General features: G+C 43.7%; 2 protein-coding genes across 5 annotated transcripts in view; one reads left to right on the forward strand and one right to left on the reverse strand.

The window, feature by feature from the left end:
* cc2d2a (coiled-coil and C2 domain containing 2A) overlaps nucleotides 1-7,170 on the forward strand; it is a 37,648-nt gene extending 30,478 nt beyond the window's left edge. For all 4 annotated transcript variants that reach the window (XM_035783999.2, XM_035784019.2, XM_035783990.2 and 1 more), the window contains 5 exons: nucleotides 1,548-1,682; nucleotides 1,784-1,906; nucleotides 2,028-2,086; nucleotides 5,193-5,370; nucleotides 6,478-7,170. In XM_035783999.2, coding sequence (XP_035639892.1) covers nucleotides 1,548-1,682; nucleotides 1,784-1,906; nucleotides 2,028-2,086; nucleotides 5,193-5,370; nucleotides 6,478-6,666 — 684 coding nt within the window. In that variant the 3' untranslated portion in view covers nucleotides 6,667-7,170. The remainder of the gene's footprint in view (nucleotides 1-1,547; nucleotides 1,683-1,783; nucleotides 1,907-2,027; nucleotides 2,087-5,192; nucleotides 5,371-6,477) is intronic.
* A 43-nt stretch (nucleotides 7,171-7,213) lies between these two features.
* On the reverse strand, nucleotides 7,214-24,891 carry LOC118392244 (F-box/LRR-repeat protein 5). The gene is made up of 11 exons (XM_035784031.2): nucleotides 24,657-24,891; nucleotides 23,157-23,372; nucleotides 19,462-19,557; nucleotides 11,510-11,705; nucleotides 10,902-11,084; nucleotides 10,622-10,747; nucleotides 10,304-10,452; nucleotides 10,057-10,139; nucleotides 9,234-9,950; nucleotides 8,963-9,111; nucleotides 7,214-8,277 (listed from the first exon to the last, which is right to left on the reverse strand). The coding sequence occupies exons 1-11, from the start codon at nucleotides 24,738-24,740 to the stop codon at nucleotides 8,201-8,203; spliced, it is 2,076 nt and encodes a 691-aa protein (XP_035639924.1). The 5' UTR covers nucleotides 24,741-24,891; the 3' UTR covers nucleotides 7,214-8,200.
* Between the last annotated feature and the right edge of the window lie 1,128 nt (nucleotides 24,892-26,019).

A 26,019-nucleotide genomic window follows, 5' to 3' on the forward strand; every position in this document is an offset into this window, starting at 1 on the left:
AAATACCTGCCATGTTGATGAGGTAACATAATGAGACTACCCTATAAATACCTGCCATGCTGATGAGGTAACATAATGACACTACCCTATAAATACCTGCCATGCTGATGAGGTAACATAATGAGACTACCCTATAAATACCTGCCATGCTGATGAGGTAACATAATGACACTACCCTATAAATACCTGCCATGCTGATGAGGTAACATAATGAGACTACCCTATAAATAAATACCTGCCATGCTGATGAGGTAACATAATGAGACTACCCTATAAATACCTGCCATGCTGATGAGGTAACATAATGACACTACCCTATAAATACCTGCCATGCTGATGAGGTAACATAATGAGACTACCCTATAAATAAATACCTGCCATGCTGATGAGGTAACATAATGACACTACCCTATAAATACCTGCCATGCTGATGAGGTAACATTACGACACGACCCTATAAATACCTGCTATGCTGATGAGTTGACATTGACACTACCCTATAAATACCTGATATACTGATGAGTGAGATGGGAAGCAATGTGAATTAGGAGTTTACTAGATGAAAAGTGACGATCCATTTAGACCAGCCTTACTGATTGAATTTTCTTAACTACATTAGGCCAAAACAAATTTAAAGAACTGCATACTAGTTAAGACTGATGACCAACCTTGACTTGTTTTACAGTTAGGGGAGAGTGGGTAAGTTGAGCCAAAGGGGTAAGTTGACCCACCTGTTTCTAGGAAACCATACACAAAATTCGGCCAAATATTTAGGAAGAGGTCACCATTTCATATAGTCTGTGAAGGAAGAAACAACATGGAAAAAGTGGTCCAAAAAACTGATTTTCACCAACACAAATGAATTTGTGTTAAGAGGTTTCACGATGCTTGTATCTAAACCCAAGTAACAATTTAAAGAGTGTTCTATATATCTGTTGGGGTCTCTATAAGCTTCAAAATGAGGTCCTAAACCTAGCATGAAAGTGCATCACTGTACCTGTGTAAGCTAATATAGTCAAAATGTTTGCCTTGGGGTAAGTTGAGCAAATTGAACTGTTTTCATCCCAGGTGTAATGCAAGGCATTATTCCTGTGATATGAGGTAACAACAGGATCTGGCCTATGTTAAAACTGTTTGTTAGGTGTTAAGTCTGTTTTTGAAATATGCTTAAAATTAAAAGACAAAAATGTCATCATGATTGTGTTGAATTGTGTTTGGAAAATAAAGATAGACATGGTTTTAAAAAGGTAGTGGTAATATTCCATTCAGCACAGACATTTGTAGGCGGCTCAACCTACCCCAAACCCAGGGTAAGTTGTGCCAAGAGTCCGCTTTTTTGGGACAAGCTACGTTTTAAAAACTAATGTAATGTTTACATGAATTCTGATTTCCAGGGATACACAACATCCTGAAATATATGTAGATATCTTTGTAAGAAAGTGATGCTGAATGTAAAAAATGGTCAACTTACCTCCCTCTACCATACTATAACAGCTCTGTTCTGTGGTATCTGTTTCGTGAAAACTCTTGTCACCTCTCCATCCTAGGGACCCACAGCGTATGTGCTGACCTATGAGCAGAGTCGCTACCTCATCTGGAACCCCAGCAGTGGTCAGTACTACGGCCAGTATGACTCCTTCTGCCCTCTACAGACCGTGGGATGCCTGGTCAGTGCTGACAATGTGAGTCGGTGTTCTAATCCAATTTACATGATATGACTGAAGTAAGATGTTTTGTCTGACAGGTTTCTCTATATACCATATTCACTCCTTCTGTCCTCTAGGTATGGTTCAACATTCAGGTGTACACCTCTCCACTGAGGATGAGTTTTGATGTCACCAAAGCCAAACTCTGGAAACCGTTCTTCTCCAGGGCTTTTCCAAACCCTGGGCTGTCCAGTGTTCAGGTGAGGCTAAGTGTGACCAGTGGCCACCACACATGATTTATCTCTTAAGACCTGGCCTCAGTATCTCTCTGGACTTTGACCTGTACAGTGCTTACCCTTCTGTCTTCTCTTCTCTGTTTAGCCTGAGGAGCTGGTGTATCAACGCACAGACAAGGCAGTGGCTGCAGAGCTGCAGGACAGGCAAGTCATCTAACCTAGAAAGAATTCAACACATCATACTGCATCACAGTACAGTGCCTTCGGAAAGTATTCAGACCCCTTGCATAATCAATGCTTGGAGTTTGTCAGAATTTGTGGGTTTTTGTTTGTCCACCCGCCTCTTGAGGATTGACCACAAGTTTTCAATGGGATTAAGGTGTTTTCGATGTTTTCTTCCCTGAGCCACTTCATTATCACTTTTGCCTTTTGGCAAGGTGTTCCGTCATGCTGGAAAAGGCATTGTTCGTCACCAAACTGTTCCTGGATGGTTGGGAGAAGCTTCACTCTGAGGATGTGTTGGTACCATTCTTTATTCATGGCTGTGTTCTTAGGCAAAATTGTGAGTGAGCCCACTCCCTTGGCTGAGAAGCAACCCCACACATGAATGGTCTCAGGATGCTTTACTGTTGGCATGACAGGACTGATGGTAGCGCTCACCTTGTCTTCTCCAGACAAGTTTTTTTCCGGATGCCCCAAACAATCGGAAAGGGGATTCATCAGATAAAATGACTTTACCCCAGTACTCAGCAGTCCAATCCCTGTACCTTTTGCAGAATATCAGTCTGTCCCTGATATTTGTCCTGGAGAGAAGTGGCTTCTTTGCTGCCCTTCTTGACAACAGGCCATCCTCCAAAAGTCTTCGCCTCACTGTGCGTGCAGATGCACTCACACCTGCCTGCTGCCATTCCTGAGCAAGCTCTGTACTGGTGGTACCCTGATCCCGCAGCTGAATCAACTTTAGGAGACGGTTCTGGCGCTTGCTGGACTTTCTTGGGCGCCCTGAGGCCTTCACAACAATTGAACCGCTGTTCTTGATGATCCGATAAATGGTTGATTTAGGTGCAATCTTACGGGCAGCAATATCCTTGCCTATGAAGCCCTTTTTGTGCAAAGCAATGATGACGGCACTTGTTTCCTTGCAGGTAACCATGGTTGACAGAGGAAGAGCAATGATTCCAAGCATCATCCTCCATTTGAAGCTTCCAGTCTGTTATTCGAACTCAATCAGCATGACAGAGTGATCTCCAGCCTTGTCCTCGTCAACGCTCACACCTGTGTTAACGAGAGAATCCCTGACATGATGTCAGCTGGTCCTTTTGTGGCAGGGCTGAAATGCAGTGGAAATGTTTTTGGGGGATTCAGTTAATTTGCATGGCAAAGAGGGACTTTACAATTAATTGGAATTCATCTGATCACTCTTCATAACATTCTGGAGTATATGCAAATTGCCATCATACAAACTGAGGCAGTCATTCTCAAAACTTTTGGCCACGACTGTATATAACGTCCCACAGTTGAAAGTGCATGTCAGAGCAAAAACCAAGCCATGAGGTCGAAGGAATTGTCCATAGAGCTCCAAAACAGGATTGCGTTGAGGCACAGATCTGGGGAGGGGTATCAAAAAATGTCTGCAGCATTGAAGGTCATTCTTAAATGGAAGATGTTTGGGACCACCAACACTCTTTCTAGAGCTGGCCGCACCGTCCAAACTGAGCAATCGGGGAGCTCTAGAGTTCCTCTGTGGAGATGGGAGAACTTTCCAGAAGGACAACAATCTCTGCAGCACTCCACCAATCAGGCCAGGACTGAAGCCACTCCTCAGTAAAAGGCACATGACAGCCCGCTTGGAGTTTGCCAAAAGGCACCTAAAGACTCTCAGACCATGAGAACGAAGATTCAACTCTTTGGCCTGAACACCAAGTGTCACGTCTGGAGGAAACCTGGCACCATCCCAACGGTGAAGCATGGTGGTGGCAGCATCATGTGATCTTTCACAAGATTCATGCCGCCAAAAAACTGAGCACCGTCACATAATGTGACGTAAATCGAGCGCGCTCAAACTTCCCATCAAGGTGGCGCTCCGTGTTCAGTGGGAGGCTTGGATGACAAGTGGGGAGAAATCGTTCACTAAAACGGGCCGCATGCGAAGAGCAACTTATGGTGAAGTCTGCCAGTGGGTCCTGACAGCGTGGAGCATTGTCAAAAAATCCACTATCAGCAACGGGTTTCGAAAGGCTGGACTGCTGCGTGTTGAAGAGGGCAGCATGAGCTCAGCGGGGAATTTGCCTCCGGATGAAAGTGACGAGAGCGACAATGAAAACGATCCAACATCGGATGAAGCAATTCTGAGGCTATTCAACTCCGACGGAGATGACTTCAGTGGTTTCAGTGCACCGGAGGAGGAAGATGGTGACCAATGACTTTCTTGGTAGGCTACTGTTTACTACTATTTTTGTTACAAGCCGTGTTTCGTTTAAAAGCCTATTTATTTTTGTTTCCAAGCCGTGTTTCGTTTAAAGGCTGTGTAAAGTTAATTTGTTTCAATGTACCGGTAGGCACCTGCGGCTTATAGACATGTGCGGCTTATTTATGTACAAAATACTTTTTTTTTTTAAATTCAGTGGGGGCGGCTTATATTCAGGTGCACTTAATAGTCCAGCAATTACGGTAGTCAGGATTGAGGGAAAGCTGAACGGAGAAAAGTACAGAGAGATGAAAACCTGCTCAGGACCTCAGACTGGGGCGAAGGTTCACCTTCCAACAGAATAATGACTCTAAGAACATCTCCAAGACAACGCTGGAGTGGCTTCGGTCAAGTCTCTGAATGTCCTTGAGTGGCCCAGCCAGAGCTCGGACTTGAACCCCGATCTAACATTTCTGGAGAAACCTGAAAATAGCTGTGCAGCACCGCTCCCCATCGAACCTGACAAGAGCTTGAGAGGATCTGCAGAGAATGGGAGAAACTCTCCAAATACAGGTGGGTTAGGGTTAACCCTAACCCTAACCCCAGCTTGTAGGGTCATACCCAAGAAGACTGTAGGCTATAATTGCTGCAAAAAGTGCTTCAACAAAGTACTGAGTAAAGGGTTCGAATACTTATGTAAATGTGATATCAGTTTTTATTTTTAATAAATTAGCAAACATTTTTAAAACCTGTTTTTGCATTGTCATTATTGGGTATTGTGTGAATTGATGAGGGAAATAAACAATAATACATTTTAGAATAACCTAACAAAATGTAGGGGTCCGAATACTTCCCGAAGGTACGCTATATGGAGGTTAACACCTCCACTTCCTTTACCTGTAGGGTTGAGAAGATTCTAAAAGAGAAGATCATGGAATGGCGGCCCCGCCACCCGACCCGCTGGAACCGCTACTGCACCTCCACCTTGCGCCACTTCCTGCCAAAGCTGGAGCTGAGTGGAGGGAGGGATGTGGCCGACGAGCACCGTCTAGAGTTACAGAGTTTACTAGGGGACTACAGGGTGAGTCTGGGCTGGGAGGGACAGGGGAGAGAACAGTCTATGGCTGGGAGGGACAGGGGAGAGGACAGTCTATGGCTGGGAGGGACAGGGGAGAGGACAGTCTATATCTGGGAGGGACAGGACAGTCTATGGCTGGGAGGGACAGGGGAGAGGACAGTCTATGGCTGGAAGGGACAGGGGAGAGGACAGTCTATGGCTGGAAGGGACAGGGGAGAGGACAGTCTATGGCTGGAAGGGACAGGGGAGAGGACAGTCTATGGCTGGAAGGGACAGGGGAGAGGACAGTCTATGGCTGGAAGGGACAGGGGAGAGGACAGTCCATGGCTGGGAGGGACAGGGGAGAGGACAGTCTATGGCTGGAAGGGACAGGGGAGAGAACAGTCTATGGCTGGGAGGGACAGAGGAGAGGACAGTCTATGGCTGGAAGGGACAGGGGAGAGGACAGTCTATGGCTGGAAGGGACAGGGGAGAGGACAGTCTTGGCTGGGAGGGACAGGGGAGAGGACAGTCCATGGCTGGAAGGGACAGGGGAGAGGACAGTCTATGGCTGGAAGGGACAGGGGAGAGGACAGTCTATGGCTGGAAGTGACAGGGGAGAGGACAGTCCATGGCTGGAAGGGACAGGGGAGAGGACAGTCTATGGCTGGGAGGGACAGGGGAGAGGACAGTCTATGGCTGGGAGGGACAGGGGAGAGGACAGTCTATGGCTGGGAGGGACAGGACAGTCTATGGCTGGGAGGGACAGGGGAGAGGACAGTCTATGGCTGGAAGGGACAGGGGAGAGAACAGTCTATGGCTGGGAAGGACAGGGGAGAGGACAGTCTATGGCTGGGAGGGACAGGGGAGAGGACAGTCTATGGCTGGAAGGGACAGGGGAATGACGTAGTAGTCCCGACATGGAGCGGTCCATAAAACATCCAGTTCTTCAGATGAAATTATGAGCATTGCCTTTTGATGGTCATGGCACTGACATTTGTTATAATTAGGGGAGTTCTTCAGCTTCCCATAATGTTAGCTCATGCTACGGAAAGAAACGGTTGATACATGACTGGATTTCCTTGGCTGTGGAACAGCCTCACTGACGGTCTCTATTTCCTCCTTTAACAGATTTCAGGATTCCCCCTGCATCTTCCATTCTCAGAGGTCCGGCCCATTATCGAGGCAGTCTACAGTACAGGCGTCCACAACGTGGAGGCGTCCAATGTGGAGTTTGCCCTGGCAGTTCATGTCCATGCCTACCCTAACAATGTCCTGTCTGTCTGGGTTTACCTGGCCTCACTCATCCGCACACGATAACTCCATTGCAGAGGTATAGACATGCTTGTTTTTCATCAATGCACTTTACAATATTGTTTACCTGTATCTTTATGAAGAAACATTTAGAGCACAGCTACCTTTTAGACTACAGTACATATACATGCACAGGAATAATTCAATATTAAACTGCTTATGGCAGTAGGCTGATTATGCAATAGTCATCTAAACACCTAACTCCTTATCTTAAAATCGGCATAATGTCAAAATCAAAGCAAGCATACACCGATTAAAACATGTCATTATATTATTATATTAATCTGACTATCCACAATAATCACATTGTGTGCATGTAACCGTAATCTATTGATTTGGTATTGTCATTTAGTCTTGTATTTGAGTGTGATAGCTCTGGATGACACAGAGTTGGATTTGTTTACCATTCCTATGGAATCACAATTAACTTAACTGTAGCTACCAAATCTGACAGTCTTGTTATGTGCAGTGTAATAACAGATTTTATCATAAACTTTAAACAAAATAACACATTTGTTTGAATCCTTTACCGCATACATACTGTATTTCACACTTTAAATCCAATATACTTTTATTGTTCATAACCAATAGAACTTCTCATGCAGATTGTTTGAACAAGCAAATAATGGGTCTCCAGAAGTTGTGCTATGTATAAAGACCAGCACTCAGTGGATCAGAGTAGTTGCTATTTCTCAAATCTGCTCCATTGTCATTCAACTGTATGTCTAGATCATTTTGTGAAGTAACTGGGAGAGCTTATGTGAATTTCAGTGCCCTTACCATTGATTCATTACACAATGACAAAGGGAAAATATTATCACAATCCAATGTTTCTAGCCACAAAGGAGAAAGATAAGAAGCATTATGAATGTAATTTTAGAGGTTGAAATCCAACATTTGGAATAAAGGTATTACCTGCAGACAAATACCACCATAACTCTATACCTGAAATGCCTGCCCACATCTGAGGCAATTCTAACAGTGATCTGGCCACCTGTCACCTCTAGAAATGACATGATCAGTGTTTTCCAGGACTGTGCAGTTTTCCTCAGATTCTTAAGTCACTGACGTTACACACCATCTGCCACCATGTGAATCACCACTCCCAACATGTATCATGTGAAGAGAACTCACATCTCAACATTGAATTATCTGATGTTTCTAACTTCAATAAATCAACCAATTTAAGACTTACAGCAATCAGAGATCTAAAACAAGGAAGTAGGAGCAGAGGTGGTGGACCTAGTCAAAAACAACAAGTACTTGGTCACGTATAACATCTGCTTTTTTGCAACTCAAATTAAAATGTTAAAGGAACACTTTCTCAATAAGGAACTAGAATTTACATTTCCAGATACTTCATACATCCATATTTTTCTAAAGGATTACTTCCTAAAAACAGATGGAAATGTCATGAGTTTATTTTTGTATATCTACAAACTATTTTAAATGACAAAGTACAGAGATTGGTTTATTCCCAGGTGATTAAAGTGCAGATGAGGAACCATTGGGAGGGGGGGTTGTGGAGCTGGGTCAAAGGTCACTCTCCAGAGCGACAGCACACCCTGAAGCCACACTGCAGGTTCTGGCAGCCGCTGGCCGTGTCAGCGTGAGGACCTGCAGAGTAACAGAACCGTTAGACCAGTCACTCATACAGTGGGCCAGTTACTGCTGTCCTTAAGAGGGGTCTCACACTTGCCAAGATAATCAGCGATCAAGCGGTTGACGTGTATCCTTCAAACAGCAAGCATAACATCAGTTTGTTGTTCACCAATGTCAAAGCTTGCTAATAAGAGCTGCCCTCTTCCGATTGACTGTTGACCAACGTGGAGTCTCCTTATTTCATAGAAAATGTCTGGTAGCTAGGTTGGTGATTTCTCGCCTAGTGTGAGTCCCCAGTAATGTGGACATGTACCTATTGCCAAGTTGGACTTCTGTCCACGCTTTTGGTTCAGAAACAATGTTAAATGGTTTACACTAATACTATGGCGTTAAGCATTAAGTTGTAGTGTACACTGAATGCGTTTCTCTGACTACCTTAAAGCCCACTTACCTTCCACCTCATAAGATCAGCAGGGCTGTTACATAAGGAACTTACACTGGGAAACGAGCTGTACAGGTGAGAATCGGAACATTGATACTGGTATACAATCCACCACCAATTCAGCTATACAACTCGATATGATACATAATGCTCTTCCTACACATTTGTGCAACATTCAAGTGTATAACATTGCATCACTTAGTTCTATTTTTTGAGAGGTTATTTTCCCCTAATGTTGTAAACTAATGTGTACATTACCGTTGATGTTGTCGCAGTAGTAGAAGTGTTCATCATTGAGGGCAGGACAGGCTGACACCAGCTCCTGTAGTCCCACCTCAGTGATGAGGAGACATCCAGACAGGTTCAGATGCTCCAGGTGAGGAAGCCCTCCACGCTGAGACAGTGTCCTGAAACACACACACAGATTTTATGTCAATAATACACACACTCATTCCCTACTCAAAATCTATGTTAAAGCAATGTTTACATAGGTAGAATACATAATACAGAGGGGTCATAAGCAGTTTACCTCAAGCCCAGGTCTGTGACCTGATAGCATCCAGACAGGCTGAGGAACCTTAGTGAGCACCGACCGTCTGACTGATCAGTTCTGTTGTCACACTCCAGGCACAACTGGCCCCCAGAGGAGCATTTAGTCCGAAACTCTGCCCCTGCACTGCCCCTGGTGGTGTGAGACTCATACTGCAGCCCTCCTAAAGTCCTCAGGGCCGTCTCACCAGTGCAGCAGGTGGAATGGCCACAGCCGGCCTCCCCAAGCCCATACTGCTGCTGCCTGTAGGAGGTGCTAAAGCCAGTCCTGAAGCCCCCCCTCCTTCTCCTACAGCAACACGACAACCCCCCTGGCTGAGTCTCCACAAAGCCCCGCACCTCAGGGGTAGACACTCCCCTGCGTCGGTTCCACTCCGCAGTATCCTCGATGTCAGCCAGCTCCAAGGGGTCCAGGACCCAGACCCTGGTGGGGCTGCAGGGGGCTCTGCCCAGTCTCCCTGGCCACTGCTTGAAGATCAGGACCTGCCGGCTGTGCCCAGTCGGACGGAGGCTGCGCTTGTCGAGACTGATGGGAGAAGGATGGCTCTTCAGAAGCTTGGCTCGTCGGTCAGAGCAGGTGGGAGATGCGAGGTCCCCAAGACCCAGGGACAGCTTCTTCAGTGTGCGGTCAGTGATCTTCTCACAGCCTGAAAGGTCTAGGTGCTCCAGAGAGAGACATGCCCACAGAGATGACCAACTGACAGACAGAGAAAAATATATATAATTAGAAAAGACAAAATTATTTTAATAGTACATCACACCATGTAGTGTTCAGCATAATTGGTGTGGCACGGATGACATACCTGTCAAAGGCGGAGTCTGTGACATCAGTCTGAGTGAGGTCCAGGTGGGTGAGATTAGGACAGAGACTGAGGATCTGACGCACCTGCAGCAGCAGACACCCATATACATACAGATCATTAACCTACACTCTGCCATGTATAATCTATTCAGTCTCAAACATCCTTCATTCATATGCACCCAGTGTTTCTAAAGGCTCTGCTTTATTGATGTTCTAGGCATATGATCATGAATATTCCTGGTCCATACCATCTTACTGGAGACCGTAGAGCTGTAGGCCAGAACGATGGACCTGACAGAGGAACCCACAGCTGGCAGAAGGTTCTGGATCATTCCATTCAGTAGCTTCTTCTCCCTCTGAGCAGCACTTATAGCCAAGGAGTCTTCACAAGATGCATCTAGACAAGGGAGAATGTGGATAGAAAAGAGGACCATTTTCTAGAAGTCATATCCAAACAGTTCACCCAAATCAGTAAACACATCTGTGTCACTTCAATCAAACTATGCATTCACTTGATCGTATCAGATGTACTCCTGACAAATACATTAGACTGACTGGTAACTCACCAGACTCATCCACATCTGCATCCTCATCCCACTCCTGGTAGGCCTTGCCCTCATCCTGCAGACTTTTCACCCACTCCTCATCCGGCTCCTGGTTCAGATCATCTGGGGGACCGCGATAGTAATCCCCTGGGAAACAGACACAGAAGGCACACACTCAGAAACTGTTTTCTTAATGAGAAAGGTGTCAAAGGATTGTATTGGTATGGCAGTTTTTCTAGTGTTGACTGCTTTCCCATTGGAGGTGATAAAAGTATAAAAAGGTAAAGGTTGATCTTTGTACCTCTGGCCCAGCGTACAGGGTAGAGGTGTCTCCACAGAGAGCCGGTCTTGGCCAGCTCAGACCAGGCAGAGCACACCTGGCCACAGTGACACAGGTCCTCAGGGCCCAGGTAGCGGAACAGACACAGCAGGACCTCTGTGGGCAGCTGGGAGATGTGGGCGGAGCACAGCTCTTTCTCCAATTCTGAGGAATGATAATAAGCAGAGTTTTATAGTGTTCACACTGAATTTAAGTACAGTTCTTATAAGAGTCTAGAAGTGACATGCTTCTCTACAGTTTACGGTAAATATAGACATCCAAGAATCATTGTTAGACCGCAGCAAACAGTGGGAAATGAGGCAGCAGCATTGTGATCCGGCGGTCCGTAAAAATGTTTTTGGTAAGGGTTAGAGCCACGCCTCAAAGGAACATTTGGTTATGGGAAATTTGTGGTCAGTATTAATTTCCTAAACAAGTACTGACCACATCCTCCAATTCAGCATAGTTATGAGGAAGTTGGGATGTATGTTCTTGAAAGATATTAGGTAAAAGGATTGTGTAGGGAAAGATAGATATCACAAAGATGTGTACTAACTAAGAAAGATAGTGAAGGGGTCTGTCTGACTCACCATCATCAGTCTTCTCATGGTCAGCATACTTGAAGGCCTTATGCAGCTCCTCTGCCTGGCTCCACAGACTGAGCCCCTTCAGCACCTCTGCTGCACAGTTCCATCGCTGCTGGCTACTGTGCTGCGCTATCACCTGCTTCTTGATGTCTTTCAGCTCCTCATAAGTGAAGTACTGCATCAGCATGGGCTGGAACACCTGGATATACACATTCATTTGCATTACACACAAGCACATGCAAAACAATGCATTACTATAGAAAATACAGAAAGACCCACAGTTCTGAACATGTTATACTTGCTGGTAAGGCTGTGGCGGTCACTACATTTTTTCCAGACAATTATTGCCATGCAAAAAACTACCAGTTTACGTTAATTTACTGTTTATTAACATAAACACGTTTCGCATCTCCAGGCCTCCACGAATACAAGCTGCATACAAGCCACTGATGCGTGCCTTTGGAAAATCTATAAAAGTCTAAATCAATTTACACTGGACAAAAAAATGTTTAAAAAATAATAATAATAAATAAATAACGATTTTACTGAGTTACAGTTCATATAAAGGAAACCAGTCAATTGAAATAAACATCTTGGGACTTAATCTATGATTTCACGACTGGGAATACAGAAATGCATCGGTTGGTCACAGATACCTTAAAGGAAAAGGTACAGGCATGGATCAGAAAACCGGTCAGTATCTGGTGTGACTACAATCTGCCTCATGCAGGTGACATGTCCTTCGCATAGAGTTGATCAGGCTGTTGATAGTGGCCTGTGGAATGTTGTCCCACTCCACTTCAATGGCTGTGCAAAATTGCTGGATATTGGCGGGACCTGAAACACGCTGTCGTACACACTGATCCAGAGCATCCCACACATGCTCAATGGGTGACATGCCTGGTGAGTATGCAGGCCATGAAAGAACTGGGACATTTTCAGATTCCAGGAATTGTGTACAGAGCCTTGCGACAAGGGGCTGTGCATTATCATGCTGAAACATGAGGTGATGGCAGAGGATGAATGGCATGACAATGGACCTCAGGATCTCATCACGGTATCTCTGTGCATTCAAATTGCCATTGATAAAATGAAATTGTGTTCATTGTCTGTAGCTTATGTCTGCCCATACCATAACCCCACTGCCACCATGAGGCACTCTGTTCACAACATTGACACCAGAAACCGCTCGCCCACACAATGCCACTGCCATCTGCCATCACACTTCTCCAGCATGCCAGTGGCCATCCAAGGTGAGCATTTGCCCACATCAAGTCAGTTATGACGCCGAACTGCAGTCAGGTTGAAACCTTGGTGAGGACGACAAGCACGCAAATGAGCTCACCGGAGACAGTTTCTGCAGACATTTTTCAGTTGTGCGAACCCAGTTTCATCATAAGCCAGATGTGAAGGTCTTGGACTGGCGTGTTTACACGTCGTCTGAGGTTTGGAGGTCAGTTAGACATATTGCCAAATTCTCTAAAACAATTTGAGGCGGCTTATGGTAGAGAATTTAACATTTAATTCTCTGGCAACAGCTCTGGTAGACATTCCTGCAGTCGGCATGCCAATTGCATACTCCCTCAAAACTTGAGACACCCGTGGCATGTTGTGTGACAAAACCACACATTTTAGAGTGGCCTTTTATTGTCCCCAGCCCAAGGTGCACCTCTGTAATGATCATGCTGTTTAATAAGCTTCTTGATATGCCACACCTGTCAGGTGGATGAATTATCTTGGCAAAGGTGAACTGCTCACTAACAGGGATGTAACAAGTATGTGGCCAAAATTTGAGAGAAATAAGCTTCATGTGCGTACAAGGAAAAAAATGAGGCTCATGAAATATGGGACCAGCTTATGTTGCGTTTACGTTTTTGTTCAGTATAATATACACCATATTTTAGTCAGGCCTAAAGAAAAATTATGATGTGAAGAAAATGTATTTCAGAAGAACAGAATGAGTTGGCCTACTGTATGTTATGATTTTATAATAAGAATATAATGAACTTGAACTTAGTTGAATAAAATAGAAATTATATTTCTCCCATTCCGGAGCAAGTGAAGTGGCCATGTGGAGCGTAAAAGTGATAATTTAGAGTTATTTGGAAACTTTAGTTGGGAATAATACAAACCTTAGAATGTCTTAGAAATCAAAACATATATGGCCTGCATGACGCGACTATAAGCTATTGATGATTTGAGAAAGCTTGCACTCGTATTACTTAGAATGTATTTAGTGTTGTTTACACTGCTCCAAACAGGCAGAGAAATAATATTGTAATCGAACAACACCTGTTGGTCACATAACTCACTAAGTCTTCCACAGATCTGACATCGCCTTTCCCTCCTGAGCAACCAGTAAACATCAGTTTGGAGTTTTTTTTCACATCCTCCACATCCACTTTGCTGTCGACATCATTACAGTGTTCAGAATTTGTTATAACCAATTTATTGATGCGATTATGATAGGCTATAGGTCAGGCCCTATTGGTCACATGCATTTTTTTATATATTTTTATTTTACTAGGCAAGTCAGTTAAGAACAAATTCTTATTTTCAATGACGGCCTAGGAACAGTGGGCCTGTTCAGGGGCAGAACGACAGATTTGTACCTTGTCAGCTCAGCGATTCGAACTTGCAACCTTTCGGTTACTAGTCCAACACCCTAACCACTGGGCTCCCCTGCCGCCCCATGCGATGAATACATGTTTCACGTAAAGAAAGCAAGGGTTGAAGGAATAGGGAAATTAGGGATTTCGAAACAAGTAAAAAACTAAATGGTTGAAGTGATGTTGCAGCTTCAGCACAGACAGCACAATAAATACTTTCTGTGATGTGGTGCCTTTTCACTGCAGTAGGGGGGACAGTCACACAGGCAATCACTGTTTGTTTAACACAGTGTGATTGAGCTCCCGATTAATTTTGTGTGTCTTAATTATTTAACCAAACAGTGTGCTTAAAGCATCAGACAAGCTCAGTGCATATGTATGTGATTTTATTCAAACACATAGGGTGTGTCTATATATGAAAAAATAAGTTTCAACATTTCGACCAATTGATTGGTCTAAAGCACAGGACGACTCTCGGTCGACCAAGATTTTGTTTTGTCGGGGACAGCCCTGTTAAGAACACATTTCACTCCACACATCAACCACTGTTTGTGCACCGCCCTATGGGACTCCCGATCACGGCCGGTTGTGACACAGCCCAGGATCAAAGCCGGGTCTGTAGTGACGCCTCTAGCACTGAGATGCAGTGCCTTAGACTGCTGCGCCACTCGGGAGGCCCTGACAGGTAATATTCTAATATTCCACCCAAACTCTGTATGTCATGGGCTCTCCAACCCTGTTCCTGCAGCTAACCAGTGCTTAATTTAGGTACCAAGTGAAATCTGTTCGGGAACATCAATAGTAAAATGTTTTCGCAACAAAACATATTTCACTAAACTCTTGACAGCCCCTCTGCGAGCTCAAGAAAGGAATAAAGGAGAGAGCGGAGATGGAAATGCACAGTGGTGAGATTCTGTATAGCTAACGGTAATGTGTCACCCGATTAATTATAAAAAGTCCTATTACTAGGCTATTCAAAAATCAAATTCACTATAATTGTAGGCTAACTTTAAGTCACCCTGCACAATCAATGAACCAACAGCATTGCCTAGGGCTATACGTTCTCTACCTGAATCATGGACAGAGACTTGGGAGCGTAGCATTAGGTAACCAGTCCATCCAGTATACATAATAATACAGTCCACAGAATTGTTTAATTTTGTAGTATAGGCTAGACCAATTATGTGCCAAAGATCTTTTCTGATTTATGTTTCTATGCAATGTGTAATAGGCGGTAGGTTATGTATTGTATAACGGCACAATCATAACTTTAATTCATTGTTTTTCAGGCTTGGGCTTAAAAGCCTACACATGAACTGTAATATGCTTATGTTTGTCTTGAATGAATCATCACCTTAGAAAGCGATGCCCATTTTGTGTTAGGCTTTGAAACAACATCCACAATGACAATGTTTTACACTCAGTTTCAACCTGCTGTTGAACTTTCCTTCAAATTGATCGCCACAGTGACGTGAGTTTTAAAGCACAATACTATTTTGATGATAAGTGTCTGATGTGATTTTTGAATGCATTTGCATTGATGTCAGAGTGGCTAGAGGGACAATTAGAGCCCTGAGTACCAAACCATTAGAACCTGATGGAGGGACAATAGAGCCCTGAGTACCAGGCCATTAGGACCTGATGGTCATTAGCAAGTTGGGTACTACCAAAGCATGTCCAGAGTGCATAAGAAGAAATTGCCGTGACTCAATGGTCACATGGAATTTTACTGCGGTCATGACTAATGACTGTCAGTGTGGTGGTAATACGGTCACTGCAACAGCCCTACTTGAAGGTATCCATTCATGGACATTACACTGGATATACACTACTGTTCAAAAGGTTGGGGTCACTTAGAAATGTCCTTGTTTTTTGAATAATAAAAAAATAAAAATTGTCCATTAAAATAGCATCAAATTGATCAGAAATACTGTGTAGACATTGTTAATGTCAGCTTCATTAAAAATAACCGCAAAGCACCAGTCTCAACGTCAACAAATCTCAGACTGGCGAATAAAAATAAAATATTAAGATGCGCAAAAGAACAGACACTGGACAGAGAAACTCTGCCTAGAAGGCCAGCATCCCGGAGTCGCCTCTTCACTGTTGCTGTTGAGACTGGTGTTTTGCAGGTACTATTTAATGAAGCTGCCAGTTGAGGACTTGTGAGGCATCCGTTTCTCAAACTAGACACTCTAAAGTACAGTACTTGTCCTTTAGCTCAGTTGTGCACCGGGTCCTCCCACTCCTCTTTCTATTCTGGTCAGGGCCAGTTTGCGCTGTTCTGTGAAGGGAGTAGTACGAAATCTTCAGTTTCTTGGCAATTTCTCACATGGAATAGCCTTAATTTCTCAGAACAAGAATAGACTGAAAGTTATTTGTTTCCAGCCATTTTGAGCCTGTAATCGAACCCACAAAATTATGTTGCTCCAGATACTCAAATAGTCTAAAGGCCAGTTTTATTGCTTCTTTAAAAATCGGGACAACAGTTTGCATCTGTGCTAACATAATTGCAAAAGGGTTTTCTAATGATCAGTTAGCTAATCCAAGTTTATCATTTTAAAAGGCTAACACGTGCCATTGAAACACAGGAGTGATGGTTGCTGATAATGGGCCTCTGTACGCCTATGTAGATATTCAATTTTTTTTAATATATATTTTTTTAAATCAGCCGTTTCCAGCTACAATAGTCATTTACAACATTAACAATGTCTACACTGTATTTCTGATCAAGTTGATGTTATTTTAAATGGACAAAAAATTATATTTTCTTTCAAAAGCAAAGACATTTCTAAGTGAACCCAAACTTTTGAACGGTAGTGTAACAAATATGTACACCGCTCAAAAAAATAAAGGGAACACTTAAACACAATGTAACTCCAAGTCAATCACACGTCTGTGAAATCAACTGTCCACTTAGGAAGCAACACTGATTGACAATAAATTGCACATGCTGTTGTGCAATGGAATAGACAACAGGTGGAAATTATAGGCAATTAGCAAGACACCCCCAATAAAGGAGTGGTTCTGCAGGTGGTGACCACAGACCACTTCTCAATTCCTATGCTTCCTGGCTGATGTTTTGGTCACTTTTGAATACTGGTGGTGCTTTCACTCTAGTGGTAGCATGAGACGGAGTCTACAACCCACACAAGTGGCTCAGGTAGTGCAGTTTATCCAGGACGGCACATCAATGCGAGCTGTGGCAATAAGGTTTGCCATGTCTGTCAGTGTCCAGAGCATGGAGGCGCTACCAGGAGACAGGCCAGTACATCAGGAGACGTGGAGGAGGCCGTAGGAGGGCAACAGCCCAGCAACAGGACCGCTACCTCCGCCTTTGTGCAAGGAGGAGCAGGAGGAGCACTGCCAGAGCCCTGCAAAATGACCTCCAGCAGGCCACAAATGTGCATGTGTCTGCTCAAACGGTCAGAAACAGACTCCATGAGGGTTGTATGAGGGCCCGGCGTCCACAGGTGGGGGTTGGGCTTTACAACCCAACACCATGCAGGACGTTTGGCATTTGCCAGAGAACACCAAGATTGGCAAATTCGTCACTGGTGCCCTGTGCTCTTCACAGATGAAAGCAGGTTCACACTGAGCACATGTGACAGACGTGACAGAGTCTGGAGACGCCATGGAGAACGTTCTGCTGCCTGCAACATCCTCCAACATGACCGGTTTGATGGTGGGTCAGTCATGGTGTGGGGTGGCATTTCTTTGGGGGGGGGGGTCCGCACAGCCCTCCATGTGCTCGCCAGAGGTAGCCTGACTGCCATTAGGTTATATTATATATTGTGTGTATATTATATATTATATATTGTGTGTATATAATGTGTATATTATATTATACACATTATATCAGTGTGGATGACGGATCACCACCTCAAGCTGAACCTCGGCAAGACGGAGCTGCTCTTCCTCCCGGGGAAGGACTGCCCGTTCCATGATCTCGCCATCACGGTTGACAACTCCATTGTGTCCTCCTCCCAGAGCGCTAAGAACCTTGGCGTGATCCTGGACAACACCCTGTCGTTCTCAACTAACATCAAGGCGGTGGCCCGTTCCTGTAGGTTCATGCTCTACAACATCCGCAGAGTACGACCCTGCCTCACACAGGAAGCGGCGCAGGTCCTAATCCAGGCACTTGTCATCTCCCGTCTGGATTACTGCAACTCGCTGTTGGCTGGGCTCCCTGCCTGTGCCATTAAACCCCTACAACTCATCCAGAACGCCGCAGCCCGTCTGGTGTTCAACCTTCCCAAGTTCTCTCACGTCACCCCGCTCCTCCGCTCTCTCCACTGGCTTCCAGTTGAAGCTCGCATCCGCTACAAGACCATGGTGCTTGCCTACGGAGCTGTGATGGGAACGGCACCTCAGTACCTCCAGGCTCTGATCAGGCCCTACACCCAAACAAGGGCACTGCGTTCATCCACCTCTGGCCTGCTCGCCTCCCTACCACTGAGGAAGTACAGTTCCCGCTCAGCCCAGTCAAAACTGTTCGCTGCTCTGGCTCCCCAATGGTGGAACACACTCCCTCACGACGCCAGGACAGCGGAGTCAATCACCACCTTCCGGAGACACCTGAAACCCCACCTCTTTAAGGAATACCTAGGATAGGATAAAGTAATCCTTCTCACCCCCCCCCCTTAAAAGATTTATATGCACTATTGTAAAGTGGCTGTTCCACTGGATGTCATAAGGTGAATGCACCAATTTGTAAGTCGCTCTGGATAAGAGCGTCTGCTAAATGACTTAAATGTAAATGTAAATTAGGTACCGAGATGAGATCCTCATAACCCTTGTGAGACCATATGCTGGTGCGGTTGGCCCTGGGTTCCTCCTAATGCAAGACAATGCTAGACCTCATGTGGCTGGAGTGTGTCAGCAGTTCCTGCAAGAGGAGGGCATTGATGCTATGGACTGGCCCAAGTCTGGGAGACCATCCGCCACCTCATCAGGAGCATGCCCAGGCGTTGTAGGGAGGTCATACAGGCACATGGAGGCCACACACACTACTGAGCCTCATTTTGACTTGTTTTAAGGACATTACATCAAAGTTGGATCAGCCTGTAGTGTGGTTTTCCACTTTAATTTTGAATGCGACTCCAAATCCAGACCTCCATGGGTTGATACATTTGATTTCCATTGATAATTTGTGTGATTTTGTTGTCAGCACATTCAACTATGTAAAGAAAAAAGTATTTAATAAGAATATTTCATTCAGATCTAGGATGTGTTATTTTAGTGTTCCCTTTATTTTTTTGAGCAGTATATTAATACTGTACACAGAAAGTCCTACATCAGAATACCCTACATATAAATGACTTGTAGATTATTATATCATACCTCTTCCTCCTCCTTCATATGGGGTAAGAAGTCCTGTGTGAATGCCTCAAGTCTTTCCTTCAGCTGCTGGGCATAGTTGAGCTGCTCATTTTCACTCTGCAAATATATCAAACATTACACATCAGACACAAACTACTGACTGTCATTCACTCCCCCTAAGAATGCCAGCAATCCTTCACTTCTGCCAAATCAATACTGTCAAACATACAAGAGTCAACAGACCAGCAAAACACTCAAATACTTTCCCTTGCAGGATAAGAAAATAAACATGTTTGAGGCTAAACTTGAAATACCCTCGATTTAACTGAGCAATGCTTTCCTCCAATTCATGCATTTCATCAACAAATCTGTACTCTCTAAACCAAAAAGCATTCTAATGGCATTTACAAAAAATGTAACAAAGTCTTGTTTATGAGGTTTAATTAAAACATTCTTTCCTCTCCTAGTTGAAGACTAAATCCCACTGCCCAAGCAGTGGAATTTTCATTTGTTTTTTAGCTAACTGGGCCTGGGACAGACTCCGGATTCTCCTCAGGATATTTTTAACAAGGTGCTGCTGCTGAGGAACACCTGCAACTGCAATTTCCTGCAATCTAGAGCAACCAAAAAAATGCAACAAAAAGCATTTGAATCAGGCTACCTCTCTAAAAAAAATATTTTTCTGTCTATAAACGATGTCCACAGGCCCATTTAATGCATGTTCTGCTTGGCGCTCTCTACAAGCTACAAAATAAAGTACCTCCTAACACCAAACATATATATCACAATTGTATACAAGCAACATAAATACATGCATCTACCATAGAATTGCTAACCATTTCTCTTTTCTGAATTGAGGCATATTGTTCAATTGTGTGTTGCGTTTAGAAACGCCAGTTTCACTAAAGTAAAAAAGTGTTTAAACGGTTATCAGGAAACCAAGACCTTTAACCAGACTGTTGTCATTGTAGTACATGGGCTTGCTCCTGCCTAAATGTCTCTGATTTGGTCCTGCCGTACATACCTACACGTATGCTACGGTCACAAGACTCAGGCCTTCTAACTGTCCCTGGAATTTCTAAGCAAACAGCTGGAGGCAGGGCTTTCTCCTATAAAACTCAATTTTTATGGAATGGTCTGCCTACCCATGTGAGAGACGCAGACTCGGTCTCAACTTTTAAGTCTTTATTGAGGATTCATCTCTTCAGTAGGTCCTATGTTGAGTGTAATCTGGCCCAGGAGTGTGAAGTTGAACGCAAAGGCACTGGAGCAACGAACCGCCCTTGCTGTCTCTGCCTGGCCGGTTCCCCTCTCCACTGGGATTCTCTGCCTCTAACCCTATTAGAGGGGCTGAGTCACTGGCTTACTGGTGCTCTTCCATGCCGTCCCTAGGAGGGGTGCGTCACTGAAGTGATCTTCCTGTCTGCGTTGGCGCCCCCCCTTGGGTTGTGCCGTGGCGGAAATCTTTGTGGGCTATACTCAGCCTTGTCTCAGGATGGTAAGTTGGTGGTTGAAGATATCCCTCTAGTGGTGTGGGGTAGAGGTCGACCGATTACGATTTTTCAACGCAGATACCGATTATTGGAGGACCCCAAAAAAGGCGATACCGATTAATCAGCTGATTTAAAAAATTAAAAAATGATTTGTAATAATGACAATTACAACAATACCGAATGAACACTTATTTTAACTTAATATGATACATCAATAAAATAAATTTAGCCTGAAATAAATAATGAAACATGTTCAATTTGGTTTAAATAATGCAAAAACAAAGTGTTAGAGAAGAAAGTAAAAGTGCAATATGTGCCATGTAAGAAAGCTAACGTTTAAGTTCCTTGCTCAGAACATGGGAACATATGAAGGCTGGTGGTTCCTTTTAACATGAGTCTTCAATATTCCCAGGTAAGAAATTTTAGGTTGTAGTTATTATAGGAATTATAGGACTATTTCTCTCTATACGATTTGTATTTCATATACCTTTGACTATTGGATGTTCTTATAGGCACTATAGTATTGCCAGTGTAACAGTATAGCTTCCATCCCTCTCCTTGCCGCTACCTGGGCTCGAACCAGGAACACATCGACAACAGCCACCCTCGAAGCAGCGTTACCCATGCAGAGCAAGGAGAACAACTACTCAAAGTCTCAGAGCGAGTGACGTTTGAAATGCTATTAGCGCACACCCCGCTAACGAGCTAGCCATTTCACATCGGTTACACCAGCCTAATCTCAGGAGTTGATAGGCTTGAAGTCATAAACAGTGCAATGCTTGAAGCACAGGGAAGAGCTGCTGGCAAAACTCACGAAAGTGTTTGAATGAATTCTTACGAGCCTGCTGGTGCCTACCATCGCTCAGTCAGACTGCTCTATCAAATCATAGACTTAATTATAACATAATAATACACAGAAATACGAGCCTTTGGTCATTAATATGGTCGAATCCAGAAACTATAATTTCGAAAACAAAACGTTTATTCTTTCAGTGAAATACAGAACCGTTACGTATTTTATCTAACGGACGGCATCCCTAAGTCTAAATATTGCTGCACAACCTTCAACAAGGCAACAAGGCCTGAACAAGGCAGTTAACACACCGTTCCTAGGCTATCCTTGAATGTGTTCTTAACTGACTTGCATCGTTAAATAAAGTAGTAAAAATTTTTTTTTAAACAATCGGGAAGAATCGGCGTACAAAAAAAATTGATTTCCGATTGTTATGAAAACTTGAAATCGGCCATTCCGATTAATCGGTCGACCTCTAGCGTGGGGGCTGTGCTTTGGCAAAGTGGGTGGGGTTATATCCTGCCTGGTTGGCCCTGTCCTGTATAGTCGGACAGGTCCACAGTGTCTCCTGACCCTTCCTGTCTCAGCCTCCAGTATTTATGCTGCAGTAGTTTGTGTCAGGGGCTAGGGTCAGTCTGTTATATCTAGAGTATTTCTCCTGTCTTGTCTTGTGTGAATTTAAGTATGCTCTCTAATTCTTTCTTTCTCTCTCTTGAGGACCCGAGCCCTAGGACCATGCCTCAGGACTACCTGGCCTGATGACTCCTTGCTGTCCCCAGTCCACCTGGCCTTGCTCCTGCTCCAGTTTCAAATGTTCTGCCTGCGGCTATGGAACCCTGACCTGTTTACCGGACGTACTACCTGTCCCAGACCTGTTGTTTTCAACTCTCTAGAGACAGCAGGAGCTGTAGATGATCGACTATGAAAAAGCCAACTGACATTTACTCCTGAGGTGCTAACCTGTTGTACCCTCGACAACCACTGTGATTATTATTATTATTATTATTATTATTTGACCCTGCTGGTCATCTATGAACATTTGAACATCTTGACCATGTTCTGATATAATCTCCACCCGGCACAGACAGAAGAGGACTGGTTTCTTCCTAGGTTCTGGACTTTCTAGGAAGGTTTTCCTAGCCACTGTGCTTCTACACCTGCATTGCTTGCTGTTTGGGGTTTTAGGCTGGGTTTCTGTACAGCACTTTGAGATATCAGCTGATGTAAAAAGGGCTTTATAAATAAATTTGATTTGATTAGTATTATTACATGCCTGTCTGTAGGATGAATCACTACAGTGATAGTCTACCATTTCATAAAAAGCATGACTCAATTGGACACAACACAAAGCCTCAAGGGCAACAGGGATTATTTGAGAGCCTTTTTCATAAATGTCATTATGTTAGTGTCAGTGCTTCTGCTGATATCACCTTAACGCTTCTCAGCCCTTTCTCAAACAGGGACAACATCTCTGAGAGCTTGTTGTCGGAGTGTACATTGTACACATTGCAGCTGCGCTGCTGCAACAGGCCGATGATGTACTCATTCTCAATCTGTTCATGCATCTTGAACTCCTTGAAGGTAGCACACAGCGACTGAAGAAATGAGCGGAAGTCATTGTTGTTGGAGAAGTTGGTCTGTGACAGCTGTAGTAGAATGGAGAAAAATAACATGTCAAAGTTACTCAGATAACAAAAGTATAAAGCTGTGTGTTGCTAATTAACAAAGTGTGTGTATGTGTGTACTGTAATATAATAATTTACTGGGGACTTATATTTGTCCTATTTAATACATATACAAGTGTGTATAAATGCTCATGGGTGAATTGGACATGTTTTTTTTTGCATATCCCAACTCCCCCCAGTGTAATTTTTTATAAAGCTATAGAAGTGCATTTATTAACATATACAGTTGTTGTTGTCACGTGTAATCTATTACAGATGCATAGTTTTTAATAAATACTAAATAAATCATTATGTGAGCTAAATATGAGAAAATAAACATTTTCCCTAAAGTATATTTTTTTGGAAAGTTATGTTATGTTACCCATTCTAAACAAAATACATGTAATTTTGCCCTTAAATTTAATTGAAAAACTTCCTTCTGGGGAGTGCCAATATGGCCGATGGTGGCGTCAAAGCTTATTACGTGCCATAGCAAGCATTAGCAATCCAGGGTTTTTATACATCACTGGGAGTAAGTAACATGTAATCAAACAAACAAACGAACTATAATCAGTTACATTAGCAGCAAAAATACTGTAATCAAATTAGATACTTTGAAAAACGAAATAAGTAGTTAATAGATTACTTTTAAAAATCCAGAAAGGATGTGAGAAAAAAAATACATTATGACACCTTTATGTTGACATTCAATTCACCATTGAAAAAAAGCGCAAATGTATGTTTTGTTCCACTTGAGCGAGGCTCACCACAGTCCAGACTAAATGCGTTTGATTTATCATTTTAGTCTTCTTCTAATGCCTTTTACGGGAAAAGTAAATCATATTAAATTACTGAGTTTGGGTATTCCAAAAATGACGTTACTGGTTACAATTTGACAGGTAAATAACGTTGGTAGCCAACTAACAGATTACACTAGAAGGTAATCTCCAACCCTGCTAGCACAACGTGTTGCATAACAACGTGACTCGCAAACTTCAGACTGGTTAATCCACGTAACTAACTAGCTAGAACTGTTTGCTATACAAGTTGGCAAAAGTACAATGTCATTGAAGTTGCTAGCCAGCTAACATGCAAGTTGAGACATTTCCCAAGTAACGTTAGCCAACGACGGACATAACACCTATGCCAAAAACACAACACCCATTTCTCCGACTAGCTAGCTAACCACTGCGTAACAAATAACAGGCAGAATGCTAGCTACATAGCTTACGTTATTTGGGCAAATTCATATTGCTTTATACAGACCTTCTCACAGTAAAGTCCCACCAACTGTTTCATTCGCCAGTGTGGCCCAGTGAAAACATCCACCTCGTCGGGAAAAGGAGCCATCTTCACTCCATAGAAACTAATCAGCACTGACTGAGTTGCTTCTTGCGTCGCGTATTAGATGCTAACTGGTTAGCTTAGCATTGGGGAAGTGATAATGGGCATGCGCACTCCTGTTTCTCCACGTACCAGACAGCGGGCGTCACAGACACCGGGAAAGTTGATCCTCCTCAACACTTAACGCCACTCCAGTTACAGTGTTTTCGGAAAATATTTATACCTCTTCACCTTTTCCACATATTGTTACATTACAGCCTTATTCTAAAATATATGTTTTTTAAACGGTGCAAATGTATTAAAAATAAAAAAACGGAAATACCTTATTTACATAAGTATACAGACCCTTTGCTATGAGACTCGAAATTGAGCTCAGGTGCATCCTGTTTCCATTGATCATGTAGATGATTCTACTACTTTGGAATCCACTTGTTGTAAATTCAATTGATTGGACATGATTTGGGAAGTTGACAGTGTATGTCATAGCAAAAACCAAGCCATGAGGTAGAAGGCATTGTCAGTTGAGCTCTGAGACAGGATTGTGTCGAGGCACAGATCTGGGGAAAGGAAACCAAAAAATGTCTTCACCATTGAAGATACCAAAGAACACAGTGGCCTCCTAAATGGAAGAAGTTTGGAACCACCAAGACGCCTAGAGCCGGCCGCCTGGCCAAACTGAGCAATCGAGGGAGAAGGGCCTTTGTCAGTACTTTTTTGAAGCACCTTTGGCAGCGATTACAGCCTCAAGTCTACTTGGGTATGATGCTACAAGCTTGACACACCTGTATTTTGGGAATTTCTCCCATTCTTCTCAAGTTCTGTCAGGTTGGATGGGGAGTGTCGCTGCACAGCTATTTTCAGGTCTCTCCAGAGATGTTAGGTTGGGTTCAAGTCCAGGCTCTGGTTGGGCCAAACAAGGATATTCAGAGACTTGTCCCGAAGCCACTTCTGCGTTGTCTTGGCTGTGTGCTTATGGTCGTTGTCCTGTGAACCTTCACCCCAGTCTGAGGTCCTGAGCAGGTTTTCATAATGGATCTCTGTGTACTTTGCTCTGTTAATCTTTCCCTCAATCTTGACTCCCAGTCCCTGCTGCTGAAAAACATCCCCATAGCATGTTGGCCAGGTGATGAGTGGTGCCTGGTTTCCTCCAAATGTGGTGCTTGGCATTCAGGCCAAATAGTTCAATCTTGGTTTCATCAGACCAAAGAATCTTGTTTCTCGTGGGTGGTTCGAGAGTGCTTTATGTGCCTTTTGGCAAACTCCAAGCAGGCTGTCATGTGCCTTT

The sequence above is a fragment of the Oncorhynchus keta genome, chromosome 1, assembly GCF_023373465.1.
Source record: "Oncorhynchus keta strain PuntledgeMale-10-30-2019 chromosome 1, Oket_V2, whole genome shotgun sequence".
NCBI classification, from domain to species: Eukaryota; Metazoa; Chordata; class Actinopteri; order Salmoniformes; family Salmonidae; genus Oncorhynchus; species Oncorhynchus keta.